We start from the raw sequence: 17,086 nt of genomic DNA on the forward strand, positions 1-17,086 counted from the left end.
AGTGCCCGATCTACTAAGGCCAACCACCAGAGGTAAGCTGGCCTCAAGAGCCCTCTTGGGGGCTGCCTGGCCAATGAGGCCTGCGGAGGCCTGCTGAGGCCTACCAACTAACCGTGCAGCCTTCGTTGGCATTGCAGGCTTCGTTGGCCATTACTTCGTTGGCAGATAAGCTGTTCATACAGCGCCTACAGCATTGCCAAACGCAGTGTACTTAGCAACAAAGCAACACCCTTTAAGCAAAGGGAGTACAACATACGCAGGACTTAAAATATTCCGGCACCGTGCCGGATCTCCGGCGTGCAGCCGTGAGGGGGGAAAAAAATTAAATAAAATTGGCGACTTGAATACGATTTAATATTTTCGAGTCAATTGATTTTCACCTACCAATCAAATGAGAGGAGCGAAGCTCTAAGCCTATCAGAAGCAGAGCAGGGCGGGTCCTGGCAACACAGTGTGATTTAGAATCCATATGTCATGTTCTATACCTGCAACACCGCCATGGTGTGCAGGGCAGCACCGGCCTGACCCGCTGGCGTGTATGCTCTGCCATTCAAACTGGCAGGGTTGGAGCTCTCTTCTAGTGTCGATGTCCCCTCTCCTATCGCCTCGACATCAGCGAGACTAACCCGCTGATGTCAGTGGATACGGGCAGAATATGGGTTCTTCCATGTCCTCTTGATCTCAATATGGAGAGATCGGGAAGAAATGGAAGGCTCATCTGTGCTGGTAGTTTATGACCGGGAAGAATCTGCACTTATCGCGAGCTATTTCTCCCCCAATGCGCAGCCATGGCAGCTGCAGCCTGCCCACAGCGCGTTCCATAACACCAACCATGCTCAGCATACACGGGGCAGGGTGGCTGAGAAGATTCAGGATCTATCCGATTATCACCACCCTCGTCAGCCATCTCCTGTTTGTCCGGAAGAGCACTCGCTGCCGGACTAAGTTCTCTTTTTTATAGAAAATCTTTCATCATCCACCTGCAGCTCACCCTCGTCAGCCGCCGAATCATCTGAGAGGATTACACCCCTCTCAAGGTGATCGGCGAGCTCCATCTGGGAATCCCACAACTCACGCTGCCGTTCTGCTTCTTTTTTTTTCAGCATGAGCCGCTAGGTCCAGACGCTGAACCCTGTTCTCTCGAGAAGAGCGCCAGACGAGAGCGGAGTGTTCTCAAAGGAAAACACTCACAATTTGCATAAGGCAGTTCCCTCGAGATCTGCCGGTGCACACTCTTCCTTCCCAGACAGAAAACGCACAGTTTGTGTATTACCTGGTGTGAAGTATCTTGAGCACGGGTCTGCACACTTCTGAAAGCACTCAGCCTTCTCAGTGCATTTCATAATTACCTGATTTTCAAGCGCTTACAGACAGAACAGTCTCTGAAGACGAAAAGGTTATTGTCTTGTTTGCAAGGCGCCCTTTTATACTTCTATGTTGCACGTTAATGAAGTCAGCGGCGGTCGCGGGTCAATGTGATTGCTGTGATTTGATAGTTATTTCAGACACCTGTCACGCCTGAGACGGTCCCCAAAGCGTCATTCGACGCAGTGCGAGTTCCCTTTCAAAAGGGAACTGTAATATTGTGAAAAATTATCACAATTTAAAATAGCTGTTTTATTTTACATATATATAATAAAATGTAATTTTTTCTTGTGATGCTCAAGCTGATTTTTTTTGTAGCCACTATTCCAGTCTACAGTGTCACATGGAAATAAATTTCATTTATTGGAAATAGAAATATTCTCTTAGAATGTATAAGTCTTTACTGCCACTTTTGTGTATTGTAAATGTAAGCATTGGAGTCATTCCTAAATGGATGCAACAGTGGCCAGTGATGTATTTCTTGCTGTTTGGCATGTATAGACTGTAACTGGCAGTAAGTGTGGCTCTGCAGCACAGATGAGAAGGAGATGTGGGCTAGGAATCTGAAACAACTTATCTGAAGCATGTGCTCCTCAGCAAGACCATGACCCCAAGTGCCACATAATCTTCAAATACAGTGACAACATAGCAGTTTTACAGACAGACAAACAGAGAATGTGAACAGAACAGCACCACATTTGCACACATTGATTCTGAGTGACCTATCTGCTCACTAATAGGACTGCATGTTACCGAGGCTTGATCACAGCTATAAACTTCCCTCATACTGTGGAAACACAATCAACTTTTCCATGATCTATGATAGTTCTGTGAGCCTCTCTGCTGTGATCATATATCGCACATGCTTTCAGTCGGATGTGCTCAGCTCATCTCTAGGTAATATGATGCTCTCCACTGCTCATGCTTTCACTGAGAGGTGCGCATAACTCCATAAAATGGTCTCATCACTGTCAGCTGTTACACAGCACCAGCTGGCTAAAGTTCAGGCCCAGCTGTGAATCTCCCACTGTGGATGGGTGTATACAGTATGGTCGGGGTTTCTGGATGTATTTTCTTTTTTCAGTCAGTGGTCCCCGCCCTGGCTTCCTGCCCTTTGGGAATCTTCCCAATTATTGCGTCAAAATGGGATTGTGCAACTCTCCCAAGCTAATGCCGTAACTCATGGGTGTGGGGAATGTAGTGCGTACTGTACGTACGTGTGTAGGTTTTTGATTTGTTTCATGTGTTTGATTGCAGTTGTACATAGACAAGATGTTATCGATTTAATGGGTAGAAACACAATGACATAGCCACATTATTTTTCGAGTCTGCTAGAATACATTTACATGATTTAAAGTTTAAAACGACATTATTTTTTATCATATTGTACATTGCTGCAGCACCTCTTTTCACTCTCTGCCTGTTTTGGCTGGCCCAGTCTGTTGTGATTGCTTAGAGCATGACTGTGTTCAAAATTGCTCCCTACACCCTCATTCACTATTCCCTACATTACTCCTCTAATACAGTCCACTTGAAGGAGTGAATGAAAATGAGTGAGTGAATTCAGAGTGAGTGCACAAGAAGGGCTGTCGCTTTTGCATAGTTTGTGCTTGTCGTTTAATAATCATTTGAAACAGAGCAAACTGGCTGCTCCAGTAGTAATGAAAAGATTTATTCTGAACTCTGTAATGGAAACTAGCATGTATAAACCTTAATTTAACTATTTAATAATGAATTAAAAGGAATTTATACCTGTATTATGCTGTACCCACATTGGACCAACAGCTGCGGGTGCCATCTTCTGGCGAGAAGTTGGAATTTATTCGGCACACCCATCACAGTGCATTATAGGTATACTCTAGCTGTTTTAAGCTGGTTATTGTGGTGAATTGTGGGATTGAATGAGTGCTTTAAATAATGTCCCCTATGGTTTCGGACACCACTACCAATGGCTGTCCCCTCAAATAATGCCCTATTTAAGGCTATTGGGGTCAATTTTGGACACAGGCCATGTATCAGAAATGTAACAGCTATTACCATAATCAGGTTTGTTGTCTGTTGTCTGTATTTGAAGTACTATAATTCCTTTCCTATCCCTTTGTTTATTGGTTGGAGTTTAGTTTACTTGAGTTTACGCAAAGACTGAGATCCTAAGTTCCTGTTTTTGTGATGCTGTGATGCATACCCTTGTGATCCTCATTGCGATTGATGTATCGCTTATTGTTTATTTTTCCTGCACTTGAGAAAAACTGTTTAAAAGACAGTATTAACTTACTTATTATTAACTTACCTAAATCTCCATTTGTTTCAATAAACTCCTGCACCTGCGTTCTTCTCCCTACTCTGTATTGATGTGTCGTTACACATAGTGAAATAGTAGTTATATATTGTTTATTAGCACTTCTGTCAAAAACATTTCCATAAGAATGCCTCTAGAGCAAGACACTGACGAATAATTTTTCATCATTGCACCATAGACCCCACCCACTGACGTTCAGTAGTTTAATGGCGGACACCTGTCTAAACCAGACACAAGTTTTGCATCAAAAACTATTAGAACCTATTATAATCACTGCTACTCTGAATACAATAATATACATATGCCTGTTCAATTTCTGACATACTCCACACACTTGGAAGAGTAAAAGAATGTTGGCTTTGTGTCAAGTTTAAACAGCATGTAAACAGCATTTGTACAGCCTTCATAAAAACCCCATTGTCCGATTTATTTTTAATGGTGTCCCGGATCTTGTCAGAGGATTATGTTTGTTCAGAGCATTTGACTGATGTGAATGATTCTTCAAATTGTGCAGCTTATTTCAGAGCCCTAAAGGGGTCATGGTGATAGAAAAAATATGATATGGTAGGAAAAATTATGTTAATGATTTTGAGTTCGCTTGTAAAACCTTTTGAATTTGAAGGGGAAATTAGATTTTGTGAGCAAAGAATTTAATTTTTGCTCTCATTTAATATTTTTTCCATTATCAGAACTTTTGCATTGCCAAGAGAATCACAAAAGCAAAGCACTGACACATCCTATTTAATTTTTTCCCACCCTATTACCTACAAGGCTTTGTAGCGAGAGGTGCACTAGTATATTTAGAAGTGATCAGAATTTTTTCAAAATTGCATTTAAGGAGGGCTCTTTGCCATATCAAGGGATCAGCATGTCATAAAAACATTGGAATAGGCTCTTTTAAATTTGGGCCAGCAAGCAACCACTTTGCGATGACCTGTACACTAGGAACACTGTAACAAACACTTAGAACACATTATCAAACACATAGCAATGTCCTGGCAACCATCGTGACCACCTTAGAATTATGTCAGCTAGTTCAGAAAATCTGCATGAAAATATATTATTATTATTAATATAAATTACTAAAATATGAAATATAATAATACATTTCTGTGGACTATTGCCTCATATCCTGCCCTTCCTAAGGATGACTTTTGACCCGTGAGAGATGACTACAGGAAGTATATGTGCGTATTGCTGAGTAGTATGTGGTTCCGAATTCAGGGTATTGTGTTTTTGGACATAATATGTGCTCTTGCTGAGTTTCTCAATATGAATGAATGTTAATCGTACGCCATGTCGGACTGTCGTCTGACCTTTTCTGAGGACGTCAGAGTGCTGGACTGGTGCAGATAAGCTGATCTGTAATTGTGTGTCTTATCCTGCTGTGTGAATGTACTTTGAAGGAAATGAGTTGTTTATAATATGAGAACATTTTATCTTATGAAGTTCTATATATGGAATTAAAGAAACAGATGGATGCTGGGTGACTTTTTGTGGTTTCACAAAGATCAAGATAAAAAAAAAATAGATCTGATGTTGTTTTGTGGCTTTTAGTCCATTTTATGTTTGTTTTGGGGTTATATGCAGTATGCTATTGTACTCTGTAGAGTACTACTTACAACTTTTAGTAAATATTCACATTCAAATATTACTGTCTTTCTCTTTAAGGAAAACTGAGCAAAACAGATTTGTAATTGTAATCGTAAAAGATGCTATACGGTAAAAACCTGTTAAATAGTTAATAGTAAGTTCCCTTTCGTCCTGGGAACTCCGACGTGTCGTCGGGGGAGTTCCCTGACGAATTGGGATCACGCTAGGGAGACCAATTGCCTTCGAGTGAATTAAAACGAGCCAATGAAAATTGGCATGCAAGATTTGCATTCCGCGACCCGCCTACCAGCGCGGGTATAAAAGGCGGAAGTAAACATTGCGCAATGCTTTTAGCTTCGGAGCGGACCGATTGTGTCCTCTCTGAGTGAGTGAGCTTTAAGATTGTATTTTTCTTACCGCTGTTTCGGGAGGGGATCTCTCTGTGTTGGTGAGATGGCGTTTCAGCGACCGCGCGGCTCCTGTCAGCCGACTGCGTCTATATGCTGTTAATTCAAAAGCTGTTTTCACAGCTGGTGAACGGTTGAGTGCGCACAGCGGGCTTGCAGTTTCCCCGCTGTGTTGCCGCGTTGGGTCCCTGTGTGCTTCAGCACGATAGAGAGAGTACTTTCTTCCTGAAAGAGCAACACGAGTGAAGATCGCGTCCTTTTCAGGATGACGTTTCACTCGTGTGTTTCTGGATGCGATCGTTCCCTGTCCTTATTTGACGGCCACGTTCATTGTTTCACATGCCTAATCCGTGTGTGAGACTACGTTCGTGGGTGGTTCATGTTCTCTCAGGGGTGCATGACCACGTCGGCACGTTGTTCGTCTCCCCTTTCTCGTAAAGGCTTGAGCCGCTCAGCGTGCCGTGTGCCGTCGAGCGCCGGCTGACAGCGCGGGTTGTCACGGCAACCCAGCGCGCGTCATTCGGCGCTCAAGATGCGTGGTCAAGATCAAGACTCGCGTGCCTCTATGAGGTGAGTCCCTTTGCTTATTTCCCGATCTAGTTTCTCTTCTGGTGCACCAGAGGAGGGCTACTTTGGCGAATAACATTGGTGATCTGAGGGTTTCAGTGAGCACGAACCACTCACTCCTCTAGCGCATCGCAAACATGCTGAGACTGTGTTCGTGGGTGGTTTATGCTTTCTTATGAGAGCATGACCACGTCGGCACGTTGTTCGCCTTGCCTGAAGGCTTGAGCGCCCAGCGTGCCGTGTGTCATCGAAGCGATGGCCACGTTCACTATCTTGCATGCCTGGTTGACGGCCACGATCACTGTTTCACATGCCTAATCAGTGTGTTGAGACTGCGTTCGTGGGTGGTTCATGTTCTCTCAGGAGTGCATGACCACGTCGGCGTGCTGCTCGTCTCCCCTTTCTCGTAAAGGCTTGAGCCGCTCAGCGTGCCGTGTGCCGTCGAGGCTTTCGGATGGGATTCTGGTCCTTCTCATGAGGGACCAAGCATTTCATTCGGGGCCCCAGGGAGGACAGATGTCGATCGCTACATCGGAGAGAGGGCTGTTATACTCTGAAAATGATGCTGAGTTCCTACTATAATGTCGTGTTCTCATGCTGAAGATTCAGACTTAACAGCCACACTTTCCTGGGCTGTTCTAAAGCGCCTGGATGTGTGTGAAGAATTTTGGCAGTATGGAAGCGTTTTGGTGCCAATATGGCAAGCCAAACATGCCTAAATCTGCAGAAGTTTTTCCTCTCTCACTACCACTGCACGTGCGTAGTTCTAACTCGGGGTTGAGCTGTGCTTAGTGACTGACCGTGATTAGTCACAGCGCTGGCCCTCGGTTAGACGATGTCCACACTGGTGGTCCAGAAGCACCTCAAAACCAGCCCGCTCGGAGTTTGTTTTTCCCAAGGGAAGGGAAGCAACCCTGAGAGGAGCGACCCAGAGTATGTGACGATCTGCTCTTTGGGAGTGCGTGTCATCACCACTCCTTCCCCCGGGGGAGGGCCGGGTGGAGAATTTAGTTTCTGTTCCGCCGCTGGTTATCCAGTAATCAGCGGTACCCAAAGTTTGAGCAGTCCACTTCCTCTGAGTCGTTCACGGGCCCCAGCGCTCAGATGGCAGTGAGGGCTACGGCCTTGTCACTCTCGTCTCTCGCTGGGTGAGGGGAAACCAGGACTCGATGCCCCCGGGCCTCGTCCCTCGTTTCCCCTCACGGTCGAGACTGGCAGTATAATAAGACCAGTTTCCTCCGTCCGAGAGGGTCAGAATGGCAGTGCGTGCCGCCCCCGAGCTGCACCACTCCCGTTCCCCTCTCCCCAGCTTGCAGATAGCAGTGACGCAGCCTCAGCTGCGTCGCTCCAGTCTGCAGCTGGGCCCAGAGGCGCAGAGACCAGCATACGAGGAGTCAGGGCCTCGTTCCTCGTCTCTCCCCCTCCCCTCGCCACCGGGCAGTCCGCAGCAGAACGCCCACGAGCCTTCTCTGCCGTCTGCCCCTCGGTGGAAGCAGGTTGGTGTCAGGCGCACCCAGACCCCCGCTCTCGGTCGCTACAACGCCACCAGAGCCGGGTCCCTGTCTTCCACCTCGCTGCCCCTCCGCGGGTACGCCGGTGGTTCGGGTGGGTTCATTGGGACGGTATCTGGAAGCCTGGCTAGAAGCGCTTCCGGGTCCGTCCCGATGGCTCATCCGCACCATCCGGTTCGGCTATGCAATTCAGTTTGCACGCCGGCCTCCCAAGTTCAGGGGCGTCCACTTTACCCGTGTGCGGTCGGTGGACGCCCCTGTCTTGCGGAAAGAGATCGATGTCCTGCTGGCGAAGGACGCGATCGAGCCGGTCCCTCCTGCCGAGATGAGGTCCGGGTTTTACAGCCCCTACTTCATTGTACCCAAGAAAGGCGGTGGGTTACGGCCAATCCTGGACCTGCGGGTCTTGAATCGGGCCCTGCACAAACTCCCGTTCAAGGTGCTCACGCAGAAGCGCATTTTCGAATGCATCCGTCCCCAGGATTGGTTTGCAGCGATCGACCTGAAGGACGCGTACTTTCACGTCTCGATTCTCCTTCGACACAGACCGTTTCTTCGGTTTGCTTTCGAGGGTCGGGCGTATCAGTACAAAGTCCTACCCTTCGGGCTGGCCCTGTCACCCCGCGTCTTCACGAAAGTCGCGGAGGCGGCCTTTGTTCCCATGAGAGAACAAGGTGTTCGCATCCTCAACTACCTCGACGACTGGCTCATTTTAGCTCACTCGCGAGATGTGTTGTGCGATCACAGGGACATGGTGCTTCGGCACCTCAGCCGGTTGGGGCTTCAGGTCAACTGGGACAAGAGCAAACTCTGCCCCGTGCAGAGGATCTCTTATCTCGGTATGGAGCTGGACTCGGTCGCCCGGACTGCGCGCCTCACGGAGGAACGCGTCCAGTCAGTGCTCACCTGCCTCAGGTCTTTTCGAGGCAGGACAGCGGTTCCACTGAAACAATTTCAGAGGCTCCTGGGGCATATGGCAGCCGCAGTAACGCAGCTCGGCCTGTTACATATGAGACCGCTTCAGCGCTGGCTTCACGATCGAGTCCCGAGGTGGGCGTGGCACAGCGGCACGTTCCGGGTCAAAGTGACCCCGCACTGTCGCCAAACCTTCTCCCCGTGGTCGGATCCTGCGTTTCTACGGGCCGGAGTGCCCTTAGTCCAGGTTTCCAGGCATGCTGTGGTTTTCACAGATGCCTCTGCCACCGGATGGGGGGCCACGTACAACGGGCATGCAGTTTCAGGTCTGTGGACGGGGCCTCAACTGCATTGGCATATCAACTGCCTAGAGTTGCAAGCAGTACGCTTAGCCTTGCGTCGCCTCAAAGGGGTTCTCAGACACAAGCACGTACTGGTCCGTACGGACAGCACTGCGACCGTTGCGTACATCAACCATCAAGGTGGTCTACGCTCCTGTCGTATGTCGCGACTCGCCTCCCACCTCCTCATATGGAGTCAGAAGCATCTGAGGTCGCTTCGTGCCATTCACATTCCAGGGGAGCTCAACCGTGTGGCAGACGAGCTCTCACGGCTGCCTCCCCTGCCAGGAGAATGGCGACTCCATCCCCAGTCGGTCCAGCTGATTTGGAGTGTCTTCGGAGTCGCACAGGTAGACCTGTTTGCCTCTCCGGACACGACCCATTGCCAGTGGTTTTATTCCCTGTCCGAGGGGACCCTCGGCATGGACGCCCTGGCTCACAGCTGGCCCCGGGACCTGCGCAAGTATGCGTTTCCCCCAGTGAGCCTTCTTGCACAGACTCTGTGCAAGGTCAGGGAGGACGAGCAGCAGGTCCTTCTTGTGGCGCCGTATTGGCCCACCAGGACTTGGTTCACCGAATTCATGCTCCTCGCGACAGCCCCTCCTTGGCCGATTCCTCTGAGGAAGGACCTTCTTTCTCAGAGACGGGGCACTCTATGGCACCCGCGTCCAGACCTCTGGAAACTCCATGTCTGCTCCCTGGACGGGACGCGGAGGTTCTAGGTGGTCTGCCACAGGCAGTGGTAGACACCATCACTTCCGCTAGAGCCCCCTCTACGAGGCGCCTCTATGCGTTGAAGTGGAACCTGTTCGTCGATTGGTGTTTCTCCCGTCAGGAGGACCCCCGAACTTGCCCGATCGGAGTCGTGCTTTCCTTCCTGCAAGATGGGTTGGAGCGAAGGCAGTCTCCCTCCACCCTCAAAGTGTATGTCGCCGCAATAGCCGCGCATCACGATGCACTGGAAGGTAAGTCCTTGGGGAAGCACGACCTGGTCATCAGATTCCTTAAGGGTGCCAGGAGGTTAAATCCACCTCGTGTTTTGCACTCGGTACCCTCTTGGGACCTTGCTCTGGTACTTAGAGCTCTTCAAAGTCCTCCCTTTGAGCCTTTGCTGACGGTAGAGCTTAATATCCTGTCCATTAAGACAGCGCTCCTGTTGGCATTGGCCTCTTTCAAGAGGGTCGGGGATCTGCAGGCTTTTTTGGTCGACGAATCGTGCCTAGAGTTCGGGCCAGGCCTTTCTCACGTTGTGTTGAGACCCCGGCTCGGATATGTGCCCAAGGTTCCTACCACTCCCTTCGTGTACCAGGTAGTGAACCTGCAAGCGCTGCCCCAGGAGGAGGCAGACCCAGCCCTAGCTTTTCTCTGTCCTGTCCACGCCCTGCGGGTTTATATTGACAGAACGCAAAGCTTCAGAATCTCAGATCAGCTCTTTGTCTGTTACGGAGGCCGGCAGAAGGGGAAGGCCGTCTCCAAGCAGAGGTTAGCCCACTGGTTAGTGGATGCTATCACCCGAGCATATGAGTCTCTGGGTGAGCCTTGTCCTCCCAGGTTGCGCGCTCACTCCTCTAGAGGTGCTGCCGCTTCTTGGGCTTTGGCTCAAGGTGCCTCGCTGACAGACATCTGTAGAGCTGCGGGCTGGGCGACACCGAACACGTTCGCTAGGTTCTATAGCCTTCGTGTGGAACCTGTTTCCTCCCGAGTTCTGGCTACGGCCAGTGGGTCGAGGGAATAAGTTGTGTCGGCTTGCTACGCCACTCCGCCTCGAACAGCGGATACGTGCTTTCTTGCTCCGTATGGCGCCCTACGTTGGTGAGCCTCGTGAGTTCCTCCTTCACCCCTCCGGTGCTGGGCGTGGCGGACCGCCCGGCGCCAGGTCTGCTACCTCTAGTGAGGAGTTGTTAGTAGACTGGGTGCTCCAGTGATCTCTACTGTGAACCATCATGCCACGTGCAGTTTAGCCGTGTCTTCCCCTTGACGGACTCGTTCGTCATCCCTGTTGAGTGCGCTCCCATTTCCCTTGGATTGGGACCACCTCAGGGACTGCCATATGTTTCACTACCCCATTGGGCTAGTACATATGTGTATTCCTGGTCAGTCAGGCTGGGCCTTCCGCAGCTTTCCCCCTCTCTTGGGGAACGCTTTCCCAGTGTTATCCAATGTCCACTGTGCGGGTCTTGCGGAACAGCAGTGTGGTTCCCGTGCTAGCTCCCGCAACTTATTTCAAGAAACTGCTGCAGGGTAGCTTAGCCGGGCGCTGGAAGGGGCCAGCACCATGGCGCTTTATTAGGGATCCCAATTCGTCAGGGAACTCCCCCGACGACACGTCGGAGTTCCCAGGACGAAAGGGAACGTCTCGGTTACGTATGTAACCCTCGTTCCCTGAGTACAGGGAACGGAGACGTGTCGTCCCTTCGCCATGTCGCTGTACCTTCGCGGAGGACTGGACACTGTTCGGCTCCTCAGCGAAAAGCATTGCGCAATGTTTACTTCCGCCTTTTATACCCGCGCTGGTAGGCGGGTCGCGGAATGCAAATCTTGCATGCCAATTTTCATTGGCTCGTTTTAATTCACTCGAAGGCAATTGGTCTCCCTAGCGTGATCCCAATTCGTCAGGGAACTCCCCCGACGACACGTCTCCGTTCCCTGTACTCAGGGAACGAGGGTTACATACGTAACCGAGACGTTTCCTTACTCTGTATAAGGTGAAAACTGTAATAGATCTAATGGGATATTTTTGTCTCTTTTATTTGAGACTTTTTGTCTCTTTATTTGTTCTATTCCAAGTTCACTCATGGGCTTTGGGTGTTGCTCTCTGACAGGTGAAACAGACAATTAAGACCTCTGTTTCAGTGCAGAGGGAGGACAGATGAGCATGACAACACAATAGTGAACATGGACATACACACACACTCCCCCATTCCAGAACAGCTGTGTGAAGGAGTGGTCTTTGCTTCCCACAGGGAAAAGAGAGGAGAATGAGAGAGAGAGAGAGAGAGAGAGAGAGGGAGGGAGGGCCTGAACTGATATAGGAAAACACTCTTGAGAACTCCACATGGTAAAGTTCAGAAACAGAGAAGAGTGGAAGAACAGAAAGAAAGACTCAACCGGAGGGAGAGTAGCAGAGAACGGAGAATACCCTCGGGCTGTTGCAGAGCTCTAGTGTTAGTTTGCCTCTTAATCCTGTGCGAGACAGAGCCTGTTTTTTTATTTTTTATTCTGTGAGTGAAGTTGATTTGAGCTCAGTTTTTCTGGAGGGAGCGTGTTGTGGATCATGCAGGGCAGGGCTGGACGAGCCGCCCGAAAAGATGCAGTGTGTGAAACACCTCAGCAGGGCAGGAGTCTGGGGGAGATGGAGGTAGAGGGGGAAACAGCAGCGCCCGTAGGGGTAAGTCTCTTATGTGACCATTTAAAGCACAAGGAACATCTAAGTCTAGTACTTCTGTGGTCGGTTAGTCTAGTCTTAGAAGTTAGTCATCTAATATTTTCCTTTAGGACTGGTCATAACTTTTTTATTACAGTTACAGAAAAAAAGTAGATTGGTCTAATTTGAATCCCAAAAGTAAAACTGATTACCCCTTGACTAACTGCTAGTTGGTCTGACTTCGTAGGACATACTGTAACATAGTGGCTATGCAACTGTACAATACACTGTATTAGAACAGAGTGAATTTAGCAGAATTCCAGGTCACATTTCACCCCCAAATCATAAGAAAACAAAAACAAAGCAAGGAATTATATTTTAAATAAAGAAAGTTAAGTTAGATGATTTAAGATCTTCATTATTCATTTCTTTCCATTATTTTCAATTAAGCACATGCATACTTTCCCTCCAAATTCTTATTACTGTAAAACAGATTGTATTCTGACTAAATACTGTATTCTGGACAATTTACTTTAGAGTTGGTTAGTGATTCCTGTTATTCTAAAAGGAAAAAAAATACTGTAACTTTTATTTAAATCTACATTAGGAAAAATAAATTATACCATCCTGTTTAAATGCTTAAATGCTAAATTTACTAATTTTATAAATATAATAAATATATATCATAATTTTTTGCAGTATGATGATGGGAATTTGGTTAGGAATATTTACTTAATTATTAAGTTTGATTAAAATAAATGTATAAAAAGCTTAATTTTCTTAATGGACACTGTTGTTTTCTTATGGTTTGATTTTTGAGTAGTTGCACCTGTGTTGGCGTGCCGCACTCCCTCTTTACTGGCCTGTAGTGTTGCTCAGATCAGCTCGCAAAGTTACGCTTCAAAGACTTTTGCTGATTTATTGATTTGCAGAATTAAGTTGTATGTGTTTGTCTGTGTCTATATACAATAGTGTGTGCTCATGTGTCTGTGTCAAATCAAAGCAAGAGTACAAGGATTTATAGCCCAGTTAAACAGCGAGGGCTGTCTGCTTCTACCTTAAGATCCTCCTTCGACCCGAAGGGAGGGAGACAGTTTAATGAGATTCCCTTTCCCCTCCTCTTCCTTTGCAGTTCCAGCTTGACATTTGACACAACACATTTCTGCAGTCCTGCACACATAAACATCCAGAAGTTTGTCAGGATGTTCTTCACAAAGAAGCATCATCTTCTTCCACATGGTGTGTGTGTAAAAGAGTGTGCGAGTGTTTAAATAACCGTGCCTAGCCTTGGCAAATTCCTAATTAGTATCATGTTGTATTAATTAGTAGGTGTTTGTGTTGGCTGTGCTGAGTGACCTGTGGGAATTGAGGTTGGCATTCAGACTGGCACATTGGCTGCTTGTGTTGCCAGAATATTGATTATTTTTTAAAGCCATAGAAAGGGTCAGACTAAAACACTTCATTGAATGATGAAAACATGACAAATCACAGAGCACATTCAGATTCCTAGTCTTGGGTACAGTGAATACGAATCAAACAAATGTCTAATGTTCAGTTGACTAGAGATTATGAGTTGACTGATTGGTAGAACAGACCTGATAAATTGTATGTGATGTGTATGTGATATGATGTTTAATTCTGTAATGTGCTTTATATGAATTTATGGAAGCAACGTAATAGTGCAGTTCCAGCGCATTCCTCAGCAGGGAGTCCCCATCAATGCACGCAATAAATGGATTACGGCCAAGAAATCCTCCACACGCACACGCACGCACACGCACACACACACACACACACACGCACACGCACACGCACACACACACACACACACACACACACACACACACACACACACACACACACACACACACACATACACACACACACAGTAAAACCACAGGATTTAAAAAAAAAGACTTTATGTTGATTTCAAATATGTTCCTTTAAAGTATTAACATTGTCTTCTGTAATTAAATTGTTATTTCACATTTAGTATTTTTTGTATTCATACATTAGTATTAAACATCTGAGATATTTATTTCTTGGATGAATTAGATGAAAAATTCTGCTGCAAACATTGGTATCTTGATAAATCAGATCATAATTTTTGACATTGTTGACAACATACGGGTAGTTGTTTTCATTCTTTTTTGAAACTCTGCTCTATACTTTTTATGTGTGTGTGTGTGTGTGTGTGTGTTGGACAGGAAATATTTCTCCCCAGAGGTTTCCATCTTTATATCTTAGCCAGTTGGTGCCTGAGTCAGAGTCCTGCCGTCCCGTGCTGAAGCGATGATGTCACAATGGACATTGTAACAGAGACCTGTTCACCCGTCTTTATTGGGTGATGTAGACTGTTGGCGCGGATCATAGCGTGGATGGGAAGCAGTGTGTGAACTGCCTGGTACAGTTCAACACAATACTCATTCACAACTATCTCTTACTCACTAACAAACAGAACAGAGTATCTGTGCACAAAGACATTTGTGTTTGCCTTTGGTTCCTGTTGATGTTGTAACATCATACAATACTGTATATGGTATTTTGAAATTTTGTACCACATTTATTACAGTTTTTTTCGATTGCTAAACGACAGTGAGCACAACTGGAGCCACATGTGCAAAACTCTAACTACAGTCTGCATTACCAACAGTCACCTGAGCTAAACAGTTCACATCACCTGCAAAACTCATTCCAAGCAACACAACTCTTAACACATGGCTCAAAACAGGCTCAGTGCAGCCAAACACTATACACAACCCTCACTGAGATAACACACACTGTCACTCAGAACACACTGAGAGTAAAAACACTAGCATCAAACACCAATACAGAAAATACAAACTTTTCATCTTTACAGTTTGAACAATTTCATGGACTTCATACAAAGTAATATTTTCTTCAAAGAAAAGAGTGACATTCTTTCACATGATTTATTAACATTTTTAGAACATAACAATTCTTTAAGGTAAATGAAAATTAGCAGGTTGCTTCAATAGTCTGTCCATTTACGGAATTACAGTAATGAGAAAAAAAAAGATAGAAACTAAAAGTACATACTGTAATTCAAACAAATAACAAACAAGACACTGCTTAGCCTTTCAGCTGAAATTGCAATTAGCAGTTTAGAGTTTGGTCCACATGAACTGCTGCTGTGCAGACTGTAGTTAGAGTTTTCACATGTAGCTCCAGTTGTGCTCACTGTCGTTTAGCAATCGAAAAAAACTGTAAGTACCGCATTAAAGGATTATACGCTAGAGGATAATGCACCAGAGTTTACATGACAAACAGAATGTCTTAAAGGGATGATGTAGAGATGAATCAAATTTACTTCATCTTTTGAGATAGCAATGTTCATTATACTATGAATTTATACTATAACTTTCAGAACACCCAACGTCCTCCCTAGTCCCCAGACACTGAGAAAGAAAAAGTTTGTTCTAAACTTTTGCAATTTTGAAAGAATGAGCAAACGAATGCATGAATGACGTATTTGACATCAGCAACATCACAGTGAGGTAATAAGGAGAAGTAATAAATATATATTATTCGTAATAGCAGAAGAACTAAGAGTTCTATGCAAATTAGTGGTACAAAGTGTGCTTCTGAAATGGGACAAACCCTGCTTCCAAATATGCCTACTTCTCTACTATATGGTAGGCAACAACAAAAAATTCAGTATGTGAGACAAAGATGAATTCATAGCATTCATAAAACTGTAGGCGAAAAGTACCCGGATGACCTAGGCTACTACTTTCGGTGAGATTCTGAAATGCACAGTTTACTATCCCACGAGGCCACAGGAAATGATTTGTGAATGGGAGTGAAGTAACACGACTGGCGCTGGTAGGTGAGTGACAGTAACAGACAGCATGGCATTTTTTGTACATCCGGATTTAATTTACACTAACAATATTCATACTATACAGCGCATTAGTCTCTTCTCTAGGTTTGGAGCTTAATGTGCATTCATTTACATTAATGAATTCCAGGTTTTATGTGACAGTGTCATTTTACAAAAATGAGGGATTTTCACACTATTTGATCTCTAATTACTATTATTTGTGTATTTTTGTACTGTTGATAATTTTTCCTAATTTTCCTTCTACCCTAAGGAGAAGTGGTTAAGAGAATAAATAAATGGATGTTGGTTATTTTCTCATAATTGTTTTGGAGACATTACCTCCCTTGCCTCTTTGAAGAAAACGCTTGTACTGTAATTAAACCCTCTTTGAAAGTGAACATCAGGAGAAAATGTTAGAAAAATTGTTCATGACTCCGTTAATGTCCTGACCGAATTCAGCAGAATGGTTCTGGTAACACACCGGACCCGTGTGAGGATCTGCAGTCACTTAGCGAACGCAAATATTATGACCGTTCCATAAACCTGTGTCATTGATATAGTCATTCGTGGTTTATTTAAAGTCCTGATTTCATTATGTTGATTTGAAATCCTGACCATTTTATTTGTTCCATCTAATTTGCTCCTGTTGAACTTCAGTGTGTCTGTGTGTTTGTCTCCAGGTAAAACCTAAAGTGATCGAGCCGTTGGACTATGAGAGTGTACTTGTCCAGAGGAAAACTCAGATGCTCAGTGATGTCCTCAGAGACATGCTGCAGTTTCCTATTGATGACTTTCAGGTAAGAACGTCTGCTTACCTACTGTACACATCCAGCTCTCAGAGCATCTGCTCTCCTATCAGTATCCATTCCTAAATTGTTCT

The 17,086-nt window shown here is 46.0% G+C and overlaps 1 protein-coding gene across 8 annotated transcripts in view; it reads left to right on the top strand.

The window, feature by feature from the left end:
• Positions 1 to 17,086, top strand: part of dock9b (dedicator of cytokinesis 9b) — a 125,396-nt gene that overhangs the window by 42,497 nt on the left and 65,813 nt on the right. For 5 of the 8 annotated variants that reach the window (XM_077199334.1, XM_077199330.1, XM_077199333.1 and 2 more), the window contains exon 2: positions 16,887 to 17,003. In XM_077199334.1, coding sequence (XP_077055449.1) covers positions 16,887 to 17,003 — 117 coding nt within the window. Of the gene's footprint in view, positions 1 to 11,843; positions 12,387 to 16,886; positions 17,004 to 17,086 lie in introns of those variants that run through there. The other 3 variants (XM_077199336.1, XM_077199332.1, XM_077199331.1) reach the window with 3 other exon arrangements.

This window comes from Siphateles boraxobius, unplaced genomic scaffold (assembly GCF_051911475.1).
Source record: "Siphateles boraxobius isolate OS27281-9 unplaced genomic scaffold, OSU_SipBor_1 41, whole genome shotgun sequence".
NCBI lineage: Eukaryota > Metazoa > Chordata > Actinopteri > Cypriniformes > Leuciscidae > Siphateles > Siphateles boraxobius.